The sequence below is a fragment of the Paralichthys olivaceus genome, chromosome 24 (assembly GCF_024713975.1).
Source record: "Paralichthys olivaceus isolate ysfri-2021 chromosome 24, ASM2471397v2, whole genome shotgun sequence".
Classification (NCBI taxonomy): Eukaryota; Metazoa; Chordata; class Actinopteri; order Pleuronectiformes; family Paralichthyidae; genus Paralichthys; species Paralichthys olivaceus.
The window spans coordinates 5318759-5341187 of NC_091116.1; the positions used below are offsets into that span (position 1 = coordinate 5318759).

General features: G+C 45.4%; 2 protein-coding genes across 8 annotated transcripts; one reads left to right on the forward strand and one right to left on the reverse strand.

Annotated features, from left to right (window-relative positions):
* Window positions 1-1106: 1106 nt before the first annotated feature.
* On the reverse strand, window positions 1107-10271 carry xkr6a (XK, Kell blood group complex subunit-related family, member 6a). The gene is made up of 4 exons (XM_069521283.1): window positions 9155-10271; window positions 6334-6530; window positions 5309-5726; window positions 1107-5206 (listed from the first exon to the last, which is right to left on the reverse strand). Exons 1-4 carry the CDS (start codon window positions 9736-9738, stop codon window positions 4702-4704), a joined length of 1704 nt encoding a protein of 567 aa, XP_069377384.1. The 5' UTR covers window positions 9739-10271; the 3' UTR covers window positions 1107-4701.
* gckr (glucokinase (hexokinase 4) regulator) lies at window positions 6414-22429 on the forward strand. 7 transcript variants are annotated; one of them, XM_069521275.1, is made up of 20 exons: window positions 6414-6546; window positions 12983-13074; window positions 15398-15547; window positions 15706-15774; window positions 15863-15931; window positions 16112-16185; window positions 16388-16454; window positions 16563-16616; window positions 16708-16802; window positions 16903-17008; window positions 17153-17271; window positions 17916-18014; window positions 18153-18250; window positions 18353-18429; window positions 19804-19900; window positions 19987-20096; window positions 20187-20264; window positions 20578-20721; window positions 21219-21353; window positions 21440-22429. In XM_069521275.1, exons 3-20 carry the CDS (start codon window positions 15491-15493, stop codon window positions 21551-21553), a joined length of 1662 nt encoding a protein of 553 aa, XP_069377376.1. In that variant the 5' UTR covers window positions 6414-6546; window positions 12983-13074; window positions 15398-15490; the 3' UTR covers window positions 21554-22429. The 7 variants fall into 7 exon arrangements, with proteins under 7 accessions (XP_069377376.1, XP_069377377.1, XP_069377375.1 ...); XM_069521276.1 differs by lacking the exon at window positions 6414-6546 and adding an exon at window positions 10492-12896; XM_069521274.1 differs by lacking the exon at window positions 6414-6546 and having other exon boundaries at window positions 10492-13074.

A 22429-nucleotide genomic window follows, 5' to 3' on the forward strand; every position in this document is an offset into this window, starting at 1 on the left:
ACTTTTTGTGCTTGTTGAATTAAACTCTTAAATCATCTTTTTTTTAGGAATAGTTTTTCTTCTTTGATGGCCGTCTGGCAGATCACCTCTAAAAACTTCATCCTGCCTAAACATCTAATATCGGTGTGCTTACACTCAAGACAACACGATGGCACAGACTCCCACGAAAACACAGTTTCCAGTCAAGCCGTATTTTTCTTCTCTCGTTGTACATTCTGGGTATTTATAAAGAACATTTACTATCGGTACATTTGAACGAGCCATCTAAGCGAACTCATGGAACGTAGGAGGATTACCAGAATAAGGTATTTACAATCAAAAGGCCAACCACAGAAAATAAAAGCTACTTCTGCACATCAAAATCTCTAGAGCTACTATTTTTTCAAGCTGAAGAACATAGTAGAAAAAGAATGACCGTGACAAAATAAAAGCTCATGGTACATCTTATAGGTACATCCACGTTAAGGTTTGATTTGACCCTGCTCTGTGCTTTTAGTGTCCAGATCTGAGTCAAACCACAGAAATCGCCTTCAGTCTGAGAATTTTTGTTTTTGTGCCAAACCAATCTTCAGGATTTCAATTGCAGTTGAACTCAGATCTGGTTGAAACTGGTCTGAGATCAGAAACAGCGTCTGGCCTCGAGTTCGACAAAACCAAGATGAGTGATGATGATGCTCTCACAGCTGTGGACCAAGCAAGTAAAACTTTGGCTAAAAGAAGCATATGACACATTCACACACACACACACACACACACACACACACACACACACACACACACACCCACACCCTAACTACAGGCCTCATATGCTTTGCAGACCCTGATAATGGAACATTTGTGTTAATCTTTTCAATCAGATGAACATTTTCTCAGTTGCATCCATCATGAATCTTGACCTCGGGACTCCAAGTTTAGAAGCATTACACAGTTTTAAATTTGAACCCATCAACAAGCTTGATGGAGAAGAATAGTAAAGTAAAAGCATAAGAATAATCATAAATCACAGAGAAAAACCTACAAAAAATGTAAACAAATGGTTCCACTTTGCCACCTCCTCATTGTAAACTAACAGAAAGGTTGTAAGTAATGATGAACATAAGTACGCGTACAGTGATGTGGTATTTATTTGTAAAGGTTATCCAAGCCCAGAACTTTTCTGCCTGCAACCTTGCATAGCTGTGGATGTGTAGCCATACAATAACTGACTGGATTTGAATTTCCTCCAGTGGGCCTGGTTAAGGCTGCGGTTCTGTAGAGTGAAGAGAAGAAACTCGTCATTTGTAGCGTGCAGACTCAACTGTAGAGTCGGGATTCATGGATTGGATGGAACCTGAATCAAAAATGGAGATGACACCTGCAGTTTCTGAGGCTACAATCGAGTCTGAACGCCACAAGTGAATCGTTCCGTACAAAGAAGGATTTATCTATTTTTTTGGTTGTGTCAAACCTGATTTGGCTGTGTTAAACCTGATCTCTGATTGGCTGGAGCTCTGGGTGCAAAGGGGACATGTGGTTTGGGTCAGCGGGTGAGGGGTCAGCGCCGGGGGGAAATGCCAGTGGGACAGCTGCTCTCAGAGCTCAACATAAATCTCCCTCTAACAAGCCAGAAGCACATACAAAGCTGTGACTCTTCAATAGTAACCTTTTATTTTCCTATAGGAGCACGTGTGCCCTCAAATCTAGAACATTCATGCAAGAAATTCACGATTACAACCTGTGGAACGAACAGAAAATGTCCGACTGTGTTCCCTCGATGGCACATATTCGGCTGTAAGGACAGCGAGCCAACATGGTACGCTGTTTTCCTTTGACGTCTGTGCTCGAACACACTGAACCATGCTGAATGTACAGTGCATGTCCAGTTTAGAGTGTGTACCTAAGACAATCACCACCTTCCTGATGTTTTTGCACATAACCATAAAAAGAAATAACCCACCTCCACTTGTGTCGTGCGGTTAAGGCATTGTTGCTTTTTCACAGAGACGGAAGGTGTTGCTGTTTTTACGTACACTCTCCACATGAGGAGTCGGATTGATTGAATTACACCATTCCATCAATCTTAATGTGAAACACTCTTCACACACTTTTCTAAACATATTTGGCTAAATTCTTCAAACCACTGTAACCACAACTATACAAAAACCACCCAGCTTGACTCAATAGCACCATATGAATATTGTTCCCAAATTATAAAGGGGTGAGGGATTATTGGACATCAGTGTGTCAGTGTGTGTAAGAGGTGAGGTAGGGACATATCCCATGTTACACTACTTTTCATTGTGTGTGTACTCAGCATATCTCGCTGCTGCAGAAGAAAACCCTGTGTGTGTGTATATATATATATATATATGTATATGTATATATATATATATATATATTTATATATATATATGTGTGTGTGTGTCTTTGTGTGTGTGTGTGTTTGTGAGCATGTACACTAAGCACATCTCCCTGCGTCGGAGACTTGCATAGCTTCTGCAGGACAGGAAGAGCAGTTGTCCATTTGGACGGAGCCTTTGGCACAGCCTTGGCTGATAACTGAAGGCAGTACTCAATTCAAAGAGACAATCTGCCCTTATTGCACCATAAGTACATGTGTGTTTTCATATTTGCACCATATGAATTGGGATTAGCAGCCAATTGACTCTTTAGCTTGAGCGCGTTGCACCATATGAACACTGTTGTTGCTGCTGCGTCTGTCGCGCGTTTGCACTGAAACTACTCCTAGCGAGTCTTTTGTTTGTTTTTGAATCAACTAGCACCGCGGAAAAGTAATGTAAGATCGCTCCTTGTTCATATTTGTGTTTAAAGGGATACTTCAACATTTTTGTGCCAGTGTCCTTGACTCTGTTCAATAACAGCTGGTTCCCACTGTGAAGGGTCGCTAGTGATAAATCTTGAGGGATGACCACACTTTCTGTTTTCTGTGTCCGCTGATAGTTTCGGTCACACGTACTTCCGAGGGTTGGCTTTAGTTTGGTGTTCCACGCTACATTCCCCACGTTACATTCTAGATTATCGGGTGCTTGATGACATTTAGGACATTTTTGCTGAATAACTGAAGGTCAGTTGGCCAATTAAGTTATAATTTTACGATTAATTCAGCACAGAAAACAAAAAAGCAGCTTCTAGCCTGTTGTCAACCTGGAGAAAGGTATCCCAATTTGACCCATCTGGACAAAAAACTAAACACAATATGTTGAATTACCCCATTAACACTATTCATCCACTCTTCTCTTCCACCTGCTCTATCCTCTTGGAATAAGAGCATGTGTGTCTTCGTCTTTAGTAATGCAACTATCTGAAATGGCTCATGGCCGGGTTTCACCTCCTCTGCCGCTTGTTGTGAGGCATCCAACGGCTCTTTCACTACTTTCCAAACCCCTTGTCGCACCTCGCCGCCAAGTTGCTAAAGGCGGCCTGATGACGGCACGAGATTTCAGGAACGACGTTCCTGTCGACGGGCTGATGACTGATAATTCAGCTCATTTGTTGTCGCCTGCCAATGTAACAGCTTGGATTACAGGGATAAACAAACAAAAAATGAAATCACGAGCCACTCATCACAGCTCAGCCGTGGGTGGCTTTGGAGGAGTCGATGCTGGACACGGCACAAGAGGAGACGAGTCATCGGGAAGGCCGCGACAACTGAAGCACAAAACTGTTTTACGCCAGCTTCACTGGCAGCACCATGTGAACACGGGACCGGCATGATGAGGAAATCACACACGGAGAAATGTAGCAGAGAGAGATCAAAAAGAATTAGTCTTACTCTGTTGCAAACTTGAATTTCTCTCAGTTTGGCCATTCTCCAAACAGGTAAGCACTTTTTTTGTTGTTGACCCCGAGATCAGGTCCACATGCATAAAGAATCTTAAACACTTATTTTTACTCTAACATCTTAAATACTTTAGGTATTTTTAATGTTTAATGGCCGACTTTTGGCCCGAGCTTCATAGTTAGCGTACTAACATCTCATCTAACTCTAACTCCAAAACCATTGAGAGGCTGTCGCTCGCTGCATCTTTAAGTTTTGTCTGTTTGAGTGTGCGTTAGATACAAATCACAATCCTCTGTCTCGTCCCATCATTATCTGCCAGTAAGTCGACAACGACGTCACGATACGTAAAAAGCCTCCCTTCTCTACATAGAAAATATATACACAACCTTTTGACTAGACTAACGACAACACGTTCACAAACTCCTGTTTTTAAAAAGTGACGTTTGGTCTTTTCTTTGTCACGTCTTTTTATTTTACCGAAACCCGTGAAGAGTGTGAGCGACGCAACATAAACGGCATGCGGTGGTTGTTGGGAAACTGAGCTCGCGTTTCTTATTTTTTGTTTTCTTCACAGCAGAGTGTGGACGTGCGAAATCAAAGAAACGACGACAGATGAAGAGCCATCAGAGGAAAGACGGAGGGATGAAGAGAGAAAGAGATGGACTCGCGCTGAAGCAGCTTGTTGAGTCGTAGGGGTCGCAGGTTCCCACGAGGAGTGTGTGTGTCTGTGGGTCAGGAAAGTGTGGATATGAGTTGAAGTGTGTCCGATTGCTTTTGTATCTGTGTGCTTATACCAAGTGACCATTGTGAGTGTGTGTTTATATATCTTCTCTAAATCTGAACATCCATGTGTACAAATATCTTTTCATGGTGGCACGTGTGCTTGTGTGTACTGATATATGTGTGTGTGTGTGTGTGTGTCAGAGTGAGGACTCGTACTGTAACAGTTCATACAGTAGGGGTCCATCACGGTAGCGGATACCCACGGCAGCTGGCGTAATGTACTGCAGAATGTTTATAGTCCTCCGCAGGCGCCTGTCTACGTAGTGGGCGTCCCACGCCGGGTAACGCTTCCTCGGCATGTCGATCTTTATGAGCGGCCCTCCTGGCTTGATCATTGGGGGCGCCGACCTCACCTGGAACACGGGAAGACACGTCTCGGCCACATCCTCTTCCGTCTGTGACTTGGTCATGTGGGCTGGGGTGGGCGGGGCGGTCGGCGGGGCAGATGGGGGCAGAGGGAGACCCCAGAGCAGCTGTGCACAGCAGGTGGAGGCGGGACTCGGCTGCATGTGGGCAGTGGCAGGGTGGAGGAAGCCGTAGTACAGCAGCATGACCAGGACGCCCCCGGCGAACGTCAGGTAGACGCTGCACAGTGCTGGGAAGGCGTAGGAGTCGGTCAACACCGGATCCCTGTAGGCGTACCTGCAGGAACACAAGGGTTTAATCTCATTTGTGTGTGTGTGCTCTGTAAACCTCATGGTAATTAGTTCTTTTTGATTTTTCTCAGATTCTCTTTGGACTCACCACAGCCCAGTGAGGATGGTGTTCTCCGCCAACACCACGGTGTAGTACGCCACCATTCTGTACCGTGTCTGGCCCTCCTTCACGTTAAACCAGCAGAAGATGTAGACGATGCCGACCACCATGTTGAAAAGCACCTCCTCCCATTTGGACATGCAGAAGTCGGTGCCGCCGTGCACGACCCAGAAGGCCATGGCGCACCAGTGGAGCACCACGAAGATGCCAAAGTAGATGTGGAAGAGGGAGGCGAAGAGGGCGAGCGAGAGGACGCGGGACGAGATGGTGAAGAGGCGCCAGAAGAGGTGCAGCAGCGCTCCGCGGTAACTCATGCCGCGCTGGTCGTCACGAGAGTCGCGCAGGAGTTTGTGGTAGGAGGCCAGGACCCAGGCGAGAGACAGGAGGGAGGCCAGGGAAGAGATGCCTACAGAGACAGAGCAGGGTTACGAGAGGCTTCTTTTGCTTCTTTTCTTTCTGACTCAATCAATCAGAACAAAGTCGAGTCATGATTTTAAGATTTAAAAATATATTTTGAGTCACTGGGGGTGTAATGATTGGAGCACATTCTTAAATAAGAGGCAGTGTGTGACGCAGCAGAAACATTTGACACCTGATGGTAGGAGTCTAAAATACAAATTGTCCCAGCTCCTGTCAGCATCCACCCCCTGCACTAGTCACATATTTGCATTGGATTAGAAGGTGTCCCGAACCTCCACTGATGGGGATGAATAACACCAGTGGGAGGCTGCCTGATACATCGCCTGCATGAATAAGGAGAGGAGGCTGATGGACTTTGCTTAGCACATCCCCCGAACACTTCTGATTGTGCTCGACTACCTGATCAACCCCCACTGTGTGAAAACCCACAGCAGCACCATCTGCAGCCACAAATGACTGAGAACGAATGTGTGCAAATTGCTAATTAGTGCTTGTGCAGCTGTTTATTTGCTGTTTTATTTGTGGGTGTTGTGTTTGTAAATGTGGCAGGAAGTGGGTCGCCCTCGGCTTCTCAGACGCCGTGCTCCACCTACACTGCAGCGTCTCGGCCCGGTTCTCCTGGAACATGATGCACAGCTGCAGGACCAGCTGAGGCGCCGACTCCAGGAAGGTCTCCAGCAGCCGCAGCATGTTGACGTCCGCGTACTCGAACATCATGGCCCAGTACCACCGCCGCTGGTACTCCTTCTGCCGACGGGACATGATGCCCAGATACAGCGTCCTGATATACCTGTACAGGGTCGGAGGTGAGAGTGTTGATGCCAGATATTCTTATCTTATCAATCTTACTGTTTTCAGGCTCTTTCTATGCCACTGATTGATCATTTTGTCAGTGGATAGAAAATGAATCTGCAGATATTTTGATAACTGTGATCGTTTCATTCGTTTACACAAATATTTCCTGCTTCTCAAATAATACACTATGACAGTATAGTATAAATACCAATTCATTGACTTTGGTTCTCACTCTTCTCGCTTCACTTTGCTTTATTTGATAAATAATACAAATTAAAACCATTCTGAACTTCCATTCAAAATGCATCCAGGTTCTATTAATGGTCCGATCACAAATATAGAAACGCTTGGTTGGAACAAACAGCCGTGAGAAGATCTGGATCCATACATACTGTGTGGATCTCTAGAAGTGCAGCACATGTGGGTGGGATGTGGGCAGTGATTTCAATTAAAAGTGCCTGAGGGCTTTTGCAGAGAAGGTGTGTGCATGTGTGTGCATGTGCTCATAATGAAAATCCTCCTCCTTCCCAGTGTGTGCATCACTACTGTACAGTGGGGGTCTCCATGTATACGTGCGTTCCTGGGTGTCATCGAGTGCGTGTGTTTCTGCGCTCCTACATAATGCATGGTTCTGTATCTACGCCCCATTACAACCATCTGGCATGAAACATATGAGCTTAATTCACATTTCATAAATAATGCACCATCTATAGGAAAATGCTTACATGTGCACGCAGGAGCCATTTAAAGCTGATTTCATGGATTTTGCAGCTTTGAAATGACAGAAAGGCCAAAATGCTGTTTGTCCTTGACTGGAGAACAATGAAGGGTAAAAAGGCAGAACATTCTGTTTGGCTTTTTTCTAACCGTGAGAACAGGAAGTCCTCTCAGTGGCGTTCAAGAGGAGGATTGAATCTCTCCTGTGTGGCGTGGCAGGCGAACGAGACGGCCTTTAAACATCTCTGTGTGGAGGGATGTAGTTTGAAAAACCTGTGTACCGAATACAGTAGATCTTCATCCCCCACCACTCTCACTCTTTCCCTCACTCCTCTTGCTCCTTTTTCCTCTCCCCTCCCCCCGTTCCCTCCGACTCTGCATGTGCAACCTCTCTCCCTCCTCCTCCTCCATCCTCACCCCTCCTTTCTTCCACAGCCACTCCATCTCTAAGCAATCTGTCTCAATCAGGCCATATACCATTTCCTTTGCGACACCACCACCAGCATCACCACCCGTACCTCCCTCCTCCCTCCTCTTCTCCTCCTTCCTCCTTCACCCTTTCTCCTCCACTTCCTTCAGGTGGGAGAGTCTATTCCGCAGGCCGGGGGGGGGGTTGTGATGATGACTGGGTGGGGTGGATGGAGGTAGATGAGAGATGTGAGTGTGTGTGTGGGAGATGTTTTAACCCTACAACCAAAGAGGGGCCGAAGTGGATTAGTGTAGCAGGCACAGCGGGATGTAAACACACACAGACACACACAGACACACACACACAGACACACACAGACACACACACACACACACACACACACACACACACACACACACACACACACACACACACACACACACACTCACACACACACTGTACTCTCCCTGCTGCCTGCCCAGAGGCAAGTGGACACCATTAAGGAGTCTTCTCTGAGAGAGTGCTGGGGAGGGAGAATCAATGTCGTTGTATAGAGGCTGAAGACAAGCAAGCATACACACTACTACTGCCATTACTACTAGAGATGTAGTATTACTACACACACCTGCACAAGCAAACACACGCAATATATCACACGAGGAGCGAGGCAAGGAATCTACGGCTGCAGTAGAATGAAGCGCGTGTGTGAGACTGTGTGTGTTTCTGTTTTCTCCTGCCAGAGCTATTAGCACTACAATTAGCACCCTCCCTTGTCCAACTGTGTGTTTGTGTGTGTGTGTGTGTGTGTGTGTTTGTGTGTGTGTGAGAGAGAGAGAGCGAGCAAGATATGTTGCCAGAAGCACAGATGCTTTTCCTCCATGTACTCTCTCCATGCTCGCTGACATGGGAAGAGCCGTGGCACCATTTTTCCCACCGGTCTCTCTCTCTCTCACACACACATGCACACACTCACACACTCACACACACTCACACACACTCACACACACACACACACACAAACACACACACACACACACACACACACACTGATTCCTCTTTTCTCCATCCACCATCCAGAGCATTGACACTGTCCTTGGTGCTGAAATGTATTTTACTTTCTCTTTAATTAACACATGGAGCTGAAGAGTTCAAACAACCACCACTACTTCAACCTTTTTCAACTTTTCCTGGAAACTGTCAGGAAACTCTTGGAAGTGTGTGTGTGTGTCTCTGTGTGTCTCCCCCAGTCTGTGTGTGAAGTGCTGGGGAGGTCATCCCTCTCTCCTCCTCTCCTGCCTGTCAGGATGAAGCAGCCCTTCTCCTCCTCTGCTCACATTGAGCAGACACACACTCCACCCGCCAGCGGCAGGAAGAGTGTGTGTGAGGGGGAAATTAGTGTGTGTGTGTGTGTGTGTGTGTGTGTGTGTGTGTGTGTGTGTGTGTGTTAAAAGTGTTGATAGGTGAGGTTCCGGTGTGTGTTGATGCGCCCCTACCTCCATACTTGTCCCAGCTGGAGGATGTGTATGATGGCCTGCCACAGCCAGATGGTGGCCAGCTGCAGGCGGTCCCTGCCGGGGTACAGGCACCCCAGAGCCACCGCGCCCCGCTTACTCAACCCCTCCACCTCCCCGAGCCCCCCGCCGGTGTAGTCCTGCACGAACCAGCGGAAGCTCAGAGTCTGGACCAGCACCGACGGCACCAGCACAAAGAAGAGAGTGAGGCCGAACCAGAGGAAGTCCTGCCGGCGGTAGTAGTCCACCGCCAGGCACAGGTCCGTGCCAACGTCCCAGAAGAAGACGAGGAGGGCGAGGATGATCCAGAGGCAGTCCAGCCACAGCTGCTCCCGGGGCGGGCAGTGAGTCTCTCGGATGCCGATCCCTCCGGCGGGCTGGCCCCCACCGAGCAGGGAGCCGAGGCAGGCGGAGCGGCAGCCCCAGTAGCAGGCGGAGGAGCGGCAGCACTGGCAGATGTGGATCGCGGCGGAGTCCAGCGGCTCCTCGCCGTCAACATCGTACAGCTGCGCGAAACCGCCTCCGCACCCGACCCCGGCTTTGCCGCCGTCCGACTGCGCGGCCATGTTCCCCTTCCCGCTCCTGCCCTCCTGCGAAACGCACGGTAACCGCACCGTGGTGCTTTCTCGCGGGGCGCGGACACCACGTCACTTCCCACAAACCCGCTGCCTCGCTCCCTGCTCACGCGACGCGGCGACTGCTGTGACTCTTTCCCGCCCGGGGCGCGAGGAGCCATCAGAGCCGGCGGCCGCGCGACGGCGGCTCCGCTTCTTCTGCGTCCGGTCGAGGCTCCGCCACCGGGCGCTCGTGAGCAGCAGCGGAATCGGTTTCTGTTCTACTCCCGCAGCCCCGCATCGTCCCGTCCTGCGCGCGCGGTCATCTAGGGCGACGGGAGGCTATGACGTAATTCATCTCCCGCTGCTCTTAAGATGCGCGTGTGTGTTTGTGCGCGCACCGGACACCAACTATCCCTAAACCACGACTCGTGCGTAACCGGAGACCCCCCGACTCCCACCACTCAGTCCACCCGCTCCCAGCTTGCAGGCTCCCGGCATCACCTGCAGCCGCTCACCCGCTCCTCCTTTCTGCAGCTCCTGCTCTCTGCAGCTCGCTCTCTCTCTTTCCCCACCTCTCTTTCTCTCCTCCACTCTCTCTCTTTCCCTCTCCCTCACCCCTCTCTTTCTCTCTCTCTCCCTCCCCCCCTGTCTCTCCTCTCTCTCGCTCGCTCTCCTCCTTTCTTTCCTCTCTCTCCAATCTCCTTCTTCTCTCTCTCCCCCTCCCCACTCTCTCTCAGTCCACCGTCTACCGACAAATGCACATCTGCACGCTGGCTCGTGCACGTGCAGTGGGGTCTCGCCCACTGCTGCTGTAAAAGCTAAACAGTGATTGTTTTCTCCTCTGAAAGAGGGAGGAGAAATGAGATTTCCACCTTTCATGCATTATCCCCCTCCATCCCTCTGCACCCTCTCCATCCATCCCTCCATCATCCCCTCCAGTGGGCTGATTGCCCTGTGGCTCTGCCAGACTAATCAGCCGGAACATATGTGTATGTGTGTGTGATCCCCACCAGGCAACCCAGGGATCACACACACAGGGATCTAGGAATGTGAGGAACTTTGATGGACAGTGTGTGTGTTTGAGAGACAGAGAGAGAGAGAGAGAGAGAGAGAGAGAGAGAAGGAACCAAAGGAGATATAAAGCTGAGGGGCCGAGAGAGAAAGAGGGATGGATTTTGGAAGGATTTAGGAATTGGATTTGAGTGTGTGTTTTGTTTGTGTTTGTGTGTCCCTCTGTGTGTGTGTGTGTGTGTGTGTGTGGGACAAAGATAGAAAAGATGATTCAGGCTGAATCGGTTCAAAAGGATGAAAAGATTGTCAGGAGGAAGGAAGAGACGAAGATTTGGGAATTGTTGGATGGAGAAGGAACGATTTGACTTACAGAAGCATGAAAAAGAGAAAACGTGATTTATTGCATGGAAAGGGAAAGAAAAGAGAAAAATGTGGAAAATGTTTAGGGGTTTTACGGAGAAGGAAGTCATGAGGGGCAATGAAATATGGATTTGTTTTGAGGATGATGAAGGTCAGAGCAGGAAAATGAGGGATTTGAAGGGAGGGATGGATGAGCAGAGGAATGGAAAGAGTGAAATGTAAATGTATATAAATCTAAATTGGCTTCCTGTATGTTGCTTTAATAATAATCCCCCCTGATAAAAGTGCTACGTTAAATTGAGATGAAATGCACATGTTCCCACATGCACACACACACACACACTTAGAAATATGCAAGCATGCGTGCACTGCATCTCTTCCTCGTTCTCATGAGCACTTTCTCTCTCTCCCTCTCTCTCTGTCCATTGGAGATTAGCCTCTCTGTTGTCATGACAACCTTGGCTGTGGGGTTGAAGGACAGGGAGAGGGAGTCGATGGTTGTATCGCCGTGTGTGTGTGTATGTGTTTGTTTGTGTGAGTGACAGCAACACTGGACTCACGTCTCTACATCTCTCAAGAAATTTAGGAATTTAAAAAATGTCGAGGTTTGACGTTGTGTCACATCTGCCACATCTGGACTCCAGAGAAACTCGAACTTTTCTTCTCGATTAAACATGATGGCATCTCCTGGACACCAGATTTAGAAGAGAAACCATTGCAGCTGCGTTCCCACACTCTACGATACAACATTCATCCCAATGAATTAGCAAAAAACCCCAGCGGCTCCTTGTTTGCTGACGATTTGGCACCTGGATCAGCAATAAACCTCAAAAGATCAAAACAATGACCTTGTTCTGAGCTGATGGGAATCAGAGAGATACAGTGATAGAGTTGAATTCAGGCTGAGAACGAGGACAGAGCGTCAGTCAGTAATTAATGTTTTGTTTTTTTTCCTCTGTTCACTTGAGTATTCAAAGGCATCTTATACGTGTCAACATTTTTGCCTCAGCTTCTCTAAGACTTTAGAGGAGAAACGCCACATAGGGCTGAAGGTAATTGGCTGATTTGAAGAAGCAGCCACACGGAGTAAAGAGCCGAGTTTCAGAAGCAACAACACTGAAGCCATTGTTACAAAAACACAGTTTATTTGCTCTAAATAGCGATTGCACGGTAGACGACCATGCGAGCACAGTAGGAAGCACTACATTCTCATTAGTTTTGGATGGAAATGAAATTAAAATAAGTCTTTTTAACAGCGTTCTATTTATTCATCTCCCCTTTATGTGCTGCCTTTCTCAACAGACTTAAATTGTACTTAAAGTATCATCAGTCAAGGTATTTACTGTATATGTCTGACTCCTTCCATGATTTCTGCACATAAGCACAAAGAGGTCTAGAGTTCAGTGAAACCCCGGGCTTCATATACATTACACGTAGAAAACAATTCCTCAACATTATCATCAGTTTTGCTTCTAAATATGTTAAGCTGCAGAAAATGTAAATACTCATGTAAAGTAAATACATATACTTTTATAAAATGTACATAATTACTTTAAAAAAGTAATTATATCAATAAGTCCTTTTATTCATGCAGTTGGGGATATTGATGTGACACCATTTTTAATTTGAAACCAAAATGGTGGAGGTGATCATATGTATAAAATCCTATTTGTCTTTGTGATGTTGGGGGTTCATGTTTTGAGGGGCACACAAACACACTGATGAGGAATCGACACAAAACAGACGACCTTCAGTGACCTTCGTTATTTATCCGAGCTGGTTTGAACTGACTGTCTGTGAGTCAGTTGTTCCTTCTGCACCTCAGGTGTGATTATGAGAAGGAGCTCTCTAATGTTAATGACTTTCTCGCTTCTTTGTCTAGAGTGAAGGCTCTTCAGGGGGTCTGGTGCCAAGGTCAACAGGCAGAGCTGCAGCGAGCGAGCGTAACCGTCACAGACACAAGGGTCAACTCAGGTAGAGTGCAATTTATTATTTATGAAGAGATTTTATGAGCGCTGGTTGGAAGCATGTTGATTTCAAATGCAGCTAAACAGAGTCACGGAGACTTGGTGTAAAAACTGTAAGTTTAGGCTCAAAGAGAGAACTCGTGAGCTGCTGCAGGAGTCTGATGCTGCATCATTCAGCGAGGACAGCGAGTTCAGTTTGTGAAAAATGCAGCCGGACTGCTTCGCTGCTCCGAGTCGTTACAGACACAAGAGCAGAGCAGGAGGCTTGTTAACAGCAGACATTTATATTTTAAAAAAGCTTGTTAGATTTCTGCTGAATTCAAAACAACAAGAAGAGCTTCAGTTGATTTCAAGCTGAACAGTAAAAAGAAGACTCGTCACTAGCTTCTTGCTGCGATGGGAAAAAAAGAATATCGCTCAGGTTAATTGAAGCATCGTCTCTGATTGACCGGTGAACTCTGGCTTCCCTCGAGTGAAAGCTGATTTAAAATCCTGAGATAACACGTCCCCAACGTTTCATTTTGTCCTTTCTCCATGGCTGCATCAACCATTTATAGGGCCTCAGGGAAAAAATGACCTGCTTGGCCCCCGTTTCTTAAATTCTGCCACCACAGACTCATGGATGGAGGCACTGACTGCTCCCCAAAAGTGAAGCATGAACCCCACCTCCTCCATGTTATTGATTGGGATTAGTCAAAACTTTCTGTGGTTTTAGGTCAAATGTGATCTTTCAACACTAGCTTAGTCATTAGCAGCTCAGTGTAAGTCAATGTTAATACCAGTTGTGGTGAGGGCGAATTACATCACTATATAAACTGACAGTGATGAGTCATCTCAACACTCCATATGTTACCTCCTGATTAATGCAGAAATGTGTGAAGTCATAGTATAGCGAGCAGATGGGACTAGACAACATCCACCTTCCACATGGATAGCTGCTATCAGAGTGACGGCTTATACTGCTGAAAAGTAATATATAATAGTATTTTGACATTTCTGAGCATAAGGCAGTTTGTTTGACATCTGGGCTCCTGCAGCCATCAAACCATGAGAGTGCCACATCCTGTCTTTGACTTATCACACGGCCCCACGCATCAGCTCTGGTGTTAGATTGACTCATAGTCATGTCTGACATCATTAATAATCAGCGTGAGTGATGCGTAGAACAAATGCGTCACGTAACAGAGAGTCAAGGTGCAAGAGATTCAACCTGTGTGAAAAAAAGAAAATAAATTGCCAGCGGGTGTTTACGACGTGTGAGGAGAAATAATATTGGTCTTTTCTTTCGTTGATGGAACATGATGTGAAAAATGTCCCCGTCGCTGTGATGGCAATTATCTGGCAGTTATGAGAGACTGTGGTGTGAGTACGGAGGAGTGAGGCACGCTGCAGCAAACAGTCACTGCAAGTGACGGAATGTATTAGACGCCACAATCTGTTGGGTTGTAAATATTTTCACACGGATGACAAGCAGTCGGGTCTTTTTGACACCAAAGGGTTAAAAAACATGTCTGAGAAACAAGTGAACATTTCCACTGCTGTTTTTCAAATTTACTGTGAGCACAACATTTTCATCTTTAAGGTAAAATACGGAAAGCTTCCTCCAAGATGTCAGTCTCAACTATGTATAATATAATAGTATAATAATAAAAAAAATAGGATATTGAGTCTAAAAATAAAAGTCTATGAATAGTGTAATTGCAGACTGCTGGTAGATCATGTAACTTGCAAATATGGGTGAAAAGTGAAAAGTGTGTTTCTTATTCCACATGAAACAGTTGCAAGAAGGATTTTTGCTGTTTATCCAAAGCTTCTCCGGGCACTTGGTGTTGGTGTGTGACAGAGAAATCCACACTTCCTTTCACTCCTGCGTCTCAAAGGTCCTTAAGTGAACTTTGTCACCGCAGATAGAAGCCGACACTTTGTGCTTTTCATTTCCAATCTGTGTAACTGACGAAAACACACGTGGACGACTGCAGCGGCACAGAAGGACAAAAACTGTTTTCGTTGGAAAAGGACAGATTAATGCACGATGGCGAGATCAGACGCGACTTGTTGTCTCTCTACTGTGCGTGACTGGGAGGTAAATTCAAAAATACAGGTCAAGGTTTGTTTCGTTTGCGTGAGCCACTGTGCACAACCAAGATATCGTCCGGCACATACACCCCCTTAAAACAGCAACTTTTAAAAAATGTCTGTTTTTATAAAAATTACAGATATCTGATTCAAATATTCAAATTATTGAATTTAAGATTGAATAGCAGAAGTAATTCAATACAGTATGTTGATATAACTTGTAAATAGTTATTTTATTTATATTTTTTTCTCAGTCTCCAGATTACGAGCCAGCACTTCCTGTTTCGGAGAAGTCCAATCCCCTGACGCGTGACATTGACCGAGCTTCAGCCAGCGGTGTTGTGAGGATGTTACAGGCCTGTGACGCCCAAATGTTCCAAGAAGAGACAGAGGAAACCTACCAGGTGCAGGTTTTCAACATAGACTGTATAAAGATGGACGTTTCTCAACTGTCGTCAGTATTTATCAGCAGTCTCTGATCTTCTATAAACCATGCGTGGACATTAAATTGTAAAAAAGGTGTATTCCAAACATTTTGCCCTCATTTGAATTTCATTTTTAGAGGCTTTTCAGTGACCAAGTGGTGAAAACGGTGCTGGAGGTCGCACAGAGGGCGGAGCTCCTCCTCCAGGTACTACATCTCTGCCTCCCTGTGTGTGTCTGTGTCTGCTGGTCGCTCAGGCGTGAGGTCAAAGTGTGTCCTCTTGTTTCTATAACAGGATCCTCGGGGCAGCCTCGTTGTGCTGAGTGGATGTGGGACTTCTGGTCGACTGGCTTTTCTCATGGCGGTAAAGATCCTGACATGCTCCTCATGGACAGCTTCACTACAATTCGGCTTCTGACTTATGAGATTATATTAAAAAGACATAAATTCACATTTGTCCTGTTTGTTTCAGGAATAACAGGAAAATAACAAATGACTTGTTGCTGTGTTCTATGTTTTGTGTGTACATTGTGTGTGTTGTCAGTCAGGCTTCAACAGAGAGCTTAAGAGGCTGAACCAGAGTTTGGTTTATTCCTACATCATCGCAGGAGGAGACAGGTGCTCGGCAAGCTGTTATATGTATAATCGAAAATAATTAATATAAATATATGGTCTGTTATGATGAAGTCAGTTATGATGCTTCTTAGCTTTAACGTTCTCTGGAAATGTTTGCTAATTATTTTAAATTACAAAGAAATTAAATGTACATTGTTGTGATAAGAATATGTTTCATTAAAACATATTCTCTCATTTTCCACAGAGCTTTACTTTCCTCCCAAGAGGCTCCTGAAGATGACCCCATGTTGGGCATGCTCAGTCTGAAGAAGGTCAGGGATAGTTTGTGTGTGTGTGTGTGTGTGTGTGTGTGTGTGTGTGTGTGTTTGTGCATATTTTTTATTTTTTTTTGACCATTCCATGTTTTTGATCCCCTGCAGGTGTGTGAGGGAAAGAAGCGAGTCTTGTTCATCGGCATTTCCTGTGGATTATCAGTAAGGAAAAATCTAAATCTACATTGTGAGCTTGTAAACCTGAAAATGAACTCAATCCAGTTCATGAACAATTTAAATTATTCCTCCACAGGCTCCATTTGTGGCAGGTCAGCTGGATTTCTGCCTGCAGCACCCAGAGATCTACACTCCTGTGCTGCTTGGCTTCAACCCTGTGCATCAAGCCAAGTGAGTACAGGTTCCTTTCATATTATATCCTGTGAAGAAATTATGAATCATTTGGTATAAAATGCCACTTTGGGATTGATAAGGTCTGTTACGTGTGTAGGGATGAACCCATACCTGGCTGCACATTCACATTTCGCAGTGTGGTTGAAAGGATGCAGGATTTAGTCAAAACTCAAGAGGCCTTCCTCGTCAACCCGGCAGTTGGGGTGAGACTCATAACGCTCTTGTGCTCACACTGGAATTTCATCTCAAACTGTTCAGGTTGAATTTGTGTCAAAATTAGAAACAAGGGAGCTGTGTGTCGCTACTACAGTCACTGACTCTCTCTCTGTGTGTGTGTGTGTGTTCAGCCAGAAGCCATCAGTGGCTCTTCCAGGATGAAGGGTGGCAGCGCTACTAAGATTGTCCTGGACGTCATCTTGTCTGCTGCTCATGCTGCGACCTTCACAAACACGCCCATCACACACAAGTGAGCACGACACTGACAAACATCTGAAAATGTCCCACGAATGAAAAAAAATGAGGCTTTAAAAACACTGAAATGAGGAGGACACTTTATTTTCTAAGATCCCAGTGAAAGTGCACTGGGTCTCATATTGATCCTCTGTCATGTTCTGGATCAACCTCATAGCACCTCAACTCTCTCGTCTCCCAAAGGTCCAACATGTCGTTTCTTAAGTGTGTCTCTGTGTTGACATTTCTCACTAACAGCCACCTGAAAGATCTGCTCCTGGCCCGGACAAGCTTTTAACATTACTACTGCTCCGTGCATTCAGACGTGTCGCTACCTCACTGTACATTCACACCCTTTTTTTTTTGTTTGTTAAGGCAGCAAGTTGAACATCATCACAAAAGCCAAATTCATTGTGTTTCTATTGTGTGTTGCTGACCTCTACAGGTCATGGTAGAAAAGAGATTCTGTCTAATTACATTTTAGTGCAACAGCGTAGAAATAACCAATATTGTACTTACACTATAAAGTAAACGGTGCAAGTGCATTTATGGAATTTTGCCCTAATGCACAATTTTCAAGTGTAACACCACAAAAAAGTTTGCAGCACATCTGATGTCGCTGCGTACCTGCCTGTAAAGCTTCCTTGTTTTTTCCAACAGGGGAATCGTGCAGCACATGAGAGAATATGAAAGAACTCTGGATGTGACATACGCTCAGAGCGAGGGGATGAGTGCTCTGGTGGAAGCAGCTGGACACAGGTCAGACTTTTCTTTCACGCTTTTTCACTTTTTATAATAAACACAGCAGTAATTTCTGTAAAGCTGTTTAAATCTAAAGCCTCCAGATTTGTATCCATGTGGAACTTCCTTATCTCCGTGTGTGTGTGTGAGTTTCAGTTTGCGATGTGGAGGGCGTGTGTGTTACCTGGGCTGGGGCTCCCTGGCTGTGCTGGGCCTCATTGATGCCAGTGAGTGTATCCCCACATTCGGAGCAGGTGAGACGACAAAAACACTAAATCTAGAACAATCTCAATCCACCTGATATAATTTGCAAATGATAAATGTTTTACATTTACTGTTCCATGTGTTTGCGTCAGACTTTGAAGATATCCGCGGCTTCGTGAGTGGAGGATACAGGCAGCTGCACAATAATGAAGGTCCCTTAACGTCACTGGTATGTGAAGGGAAACAAAACAAAAGAACTCAATTAGTGTGAATGAGCAAGTAATTATTACAAATACAGAACAAAAGGCTCTAATCTGACACAACGCACCATCGCATTGTGAAAACAGGAGAATTCTCTGAGCCTCATCTGCTGCAGTGCTGCCAGTATAAGCTTTAAACATGGATTTCTATAGTTACACATACAAGGACCCTGGATATAAAGCAGCTAAGTGGAATGCAGCTGTCATTCATCGCACTTTGTTGTACTGTGACATGTCAAAACGTCTTCTGTGAAAAAGGCCTGTGGTTCTTAAACACGTGTGAAAAATCCTGACAAAGTATTAAAATGTTTCAAATCCACTAAGATTCAATTAAAGTGAAATCCAGCTTTTCTCCAGCAGCATGTGAGTCTCTGCTCCGTGTGACTCCTGGATGAACCCTGCTCAGGATTAGTATGAAACACATCCGGCTGCACCTGAGACATGAGACACGGTCGGACTCCATGTCTCCTTTTAATTAATCTGCTTTAGTCTTTTCATTGCACTGCTGGTTGCTTTCACTTTGGGTTTAAACTCAACTCCAGGCATGTAGGCGTGATCAAAAGGAGTTTGATGGTTCAGTGACATGAAATGAAAGAGATCAGTTAAAGAAAACCAGTGTTTGTCTCCAGGAATTGATTGATAATAACTGTATGTATCTAAAATATTATAATTTTAACTTAGTAAACCAACTGAACAAGTTTTTGTATTTTTGGCTCTCAACAAAATCAAACAACGAATTTACGAAGTAGCCTCTAATAACATAAAAGTTTGTATAAAGTTAAAATGAACATAAAGACTAAAAAGCTGAGTTATAATCCTTAATATTTCAGCTGTGACTGACTCGACATGTGTCAACTATAACTGGTGGGGGCACTAATAACGTATTATTAATGGAACCAGCTCCATTCAAAGTGACACATTCATCAGTCACTGCTCTGAGCAGCCACTCAGTCAGAAATAGATCAGAGGGAGAAAAGCAAATTGTGTTTAAATCGCTGTATGACGCACTGACTGCGTCTTTCATCCTTTGAATTTTTCTCACCCTGTGAAAATCGCTGCTAATGATTGACAATGACTGCTTTATTTAAAGGTAACAAATGGTGCGAGAAACCTGAGGTGAGAAACTGAAAACCCTGACTGAGGAAGAGGCACTCAAAGAAAAGTGTTAATTATTAAGAATTTAAACATGAGGAGTGTGTGGGTGGAGTTTGATCTGATTTGAATCAGCCAAAAAACACAAGCTCACAAAGCGACGCCACATTATGATTCATGTGCTGCTAGACTCAGGGATTTTAAACTGTGTGTGTTTGTGATGTATATTTAACACCTGCTCTGTCCTCCAGGGTCGTCAGTTCTGCATCTCACATGAGGATTTTCAAAGTTTGGTTCTGCCTCACCTCAGCGACCAGGACACTGTTCTTCTCCTCTACACACACTCTGGTGAGACAACGTTTCTGTTCATGTTCGATTCGGTCCAGAGTTAAAAAAAAACCAAGAGCAGGTGTGTTTACGGCTCCTCTCCACAGACGATGTCACCGACGTGGTGAAAGTGGCAGGAACGGTGAGAGGAAGGACGTCCAACCTCCACGCTGTTTATCATCAGACTGATGGAGACACTGCTGCTGCTGGACAACAAGTATCTGGCTGTCTGTCTGTCTGTCCACTCATCCATCCATCACTCGGTCAGTCTGTCCGTCCATCGAATACTCTCCATTGTGTTTTGCAGGATCACATCAATAAGCTGTGTTCATCGACTCTGAAAATCACTTGGCCGTCATCTGCCTCTGCCAGCTTAGTTCACATGGTACAGCACACACACACACACACACATATGGGGACACACACACAGGGACACACACGCACAGACATACACACACCCTCATTGGTTCACTGACTCACTGGAGCATGCTAAATAACTGTTTTGCCTCATTTACTCTCGTTTTCTTTGGCTTCCACCCTCCAGCTTTTGCCGAGCCTCAAAGAGAGAGCACACACAGGACAGAGGGACTGTCCCCTAAATGCTAAAACACAGATTTAGTCTTTATTGACTCTTATTCCTCATGTTCTCAACATCTTTATATTTTACTCACAAACTAAATTCCCCCTCTCTCTCTCAGCAGTGGGAGCTGTCCACTAAGCTGGTGCTGAACGCTGTGAGCACTGGAGCTCACATCTTAAAGGGGAAGATTTACCAGAACTACATGATTGACGTGCAGGTCACCAACAGCAAACTGTACCGCAGAGCCATGCGTTTACTCCAGGTATGGAGATCTACACCCTTAAAACCACATTAAGTCACTTATTTACATTAAACCAGCAGCTTCAAAATGACTTCAGCAGTTACATTCTCCTGTGAGAAGTTCAAGAAGCTTTAACTGCCAGAATCAGGTCGAGCAAATTCAAGATTTATGATATTCAGCCAGGAAACTTTTAAAATATCAAGAATTCTCAACAGAGTTTGGTGGATTTGTTACAGCTGCAGCCCTTCTTGGTCAGGAAGCAGGGGATCATGGGTAATATCCACCATTCAGTCGTGGCTCAGTCCAGTGAGTGGGATAGAATCACTCACCACATGCAGCTGCAGAGGGCGCTGTTGGTCAGTAAAAGCTACATAGTGTGGCTTTAAGCATAGCAGCTGAAGACCCACCTATTTTATTTATTACTTTATACCTCTTCTTAGGTTTATCACTGTTGTGTAAACGTCTGAGTCTGATGATTGTGGATCTGGATTTAAAACTCTCCCACCCTGGTCTTCTAGAAACTGTCTGGTCGTCCTGAGTCCCATTGTGAGGAATTCCTCTTGAAGGCGATCTACCGAGCTGACGAGCTGACAGTGGACATCACATCGTCTGACATCACCACTCGAACACACGCTGCCAGAGACAGAACCACGGTGAGGAGGTGGGAAGATGATGGAGGAAGAGGAAGGTGGAGGAGGATGTATGCATTATATTTTCTGCTGTGTGTGTGTGTGTACAGGTAGTCCCCCTGGCTTTGGTCTGCCTGCTGACTGGCTGCTCTGTCTTGGAGGCCGAGTCTCGTTTGGAACAGCAGCCAATCATAAGGGAAGCGGTGGAGGCGTGTCTCGCATGATTGACATCGTCCTCACACACATACAGTACATTCACTTGTTGAGCAAATCCTCTATTCCCCCTGTACAGAAGGTCAGAGGTCAACTTTAATGTCTCAGATACTCAGATCTGCTGCAACAGTTTGAATCCCATCGCCTCCTAAATGTAAAACCATGATATAACACTAAGGGGCAGAGTTGCACACTTTAACCTGCATAACCAGTACACAAAGTACTGCTAGTTTGTAGTGTACTTACAACAGAGAGTGTGGAAATTCATCAGAGTATACGGTGCATGCAGTAAAATTGGGAAATTACAGTAATACCGTAAATAAGTATCTGTATGTTCTTCTGATTACTTCAACTACTGGATGATGATACTCTTCAAAAAGCTGAAATAAACACACTACATAACATCACTTGAATTACGTTCAAAGGTTCCTGTGGTTTTCTGGAGGTACAGGCTTTACCGCGTGATGTAAGTCAACCTCAATCCCTCCGTGGCTCAACACACACACACACACGCACGCGCACTCACAGGTACAGGGATTAGTGTGACGTGTGAGTGTATCTTGAGAGCTGTTGAGCAGCTTTGCAAACACATTTGGAGCAGAGCCGAGCACAGTGGGGGGGCACAGAGCACAGGAAGCTCAGGACAGGCAAGTCGACATCAGACCCGGATCAGAAAGCTTGAGCACGTAATTCTCTATATGAACATGCCTGAAATACTTCAATAAAACGAGGTCTGTCCCTGAGATTTCAGACAAGACAGAAGAAAGAGGTGAATAGAGTCAGATATTATATTTAAAACACCTCTTATCAGAATCAGTGTTAAAATTCTGGATAGTCTCCTGCCAAGGGACAGAAAATAGTTCTGAAGTAGAAGGTCAATTAACAAA

What these genes read in the sequence shown, in the direction of transcription:
- xkr6a (XM_069521283.1), bottom strand. Translation starts at nt 9,738, where the DNA reads ATGGCCGCGCAGTCGGACGGCGGCAAAGCCGGGGTCGGGTGCGGAGGC. An exon ending in CAGCTGGGACAAGTATGGAG is followed by an intron (nt 6,531 to 9,154) that starts GTAGGGGCGCAT and finishes GACCCTGTACAG; the next exon opens with GTATATCAGGACGCTGTATC. An exon ending in ACCATCCTCACTGGGCTGTG is followed by an intron (nt 5,207 to 5,308) that starts GTGAGTCCAAAG and finishes GTGTTCCTGCAG; the next exon opens with GTACGCCTACAGGGATCCGG.
- gckr (XM_069521272.1), top strand. Translation starts at nt 15,100, where the DNA reads ATGGCGAGATCAGACGCGACTTGTTGTCTCTCTACTGTGCGTGACTGG. An exon ending in TCGTCAACCCGGCAGTTGGG is followed by an intron (nt 17,009 to 17,152) that starts GTGAGACTCATA and finishes GTGTGTGTTCAG; the next exon opens with CCAGAAGCCATCAGTGGCTC. An exon ending in GAGCCATGCGTTTACTCCAG is followed by an intron (nt 20,722 to 21,218) that starts GTATGGAGATCT and finishes CTGGTCTTCTAG; the next exon opens with AAACTGTCTGGTCGTCCTGA.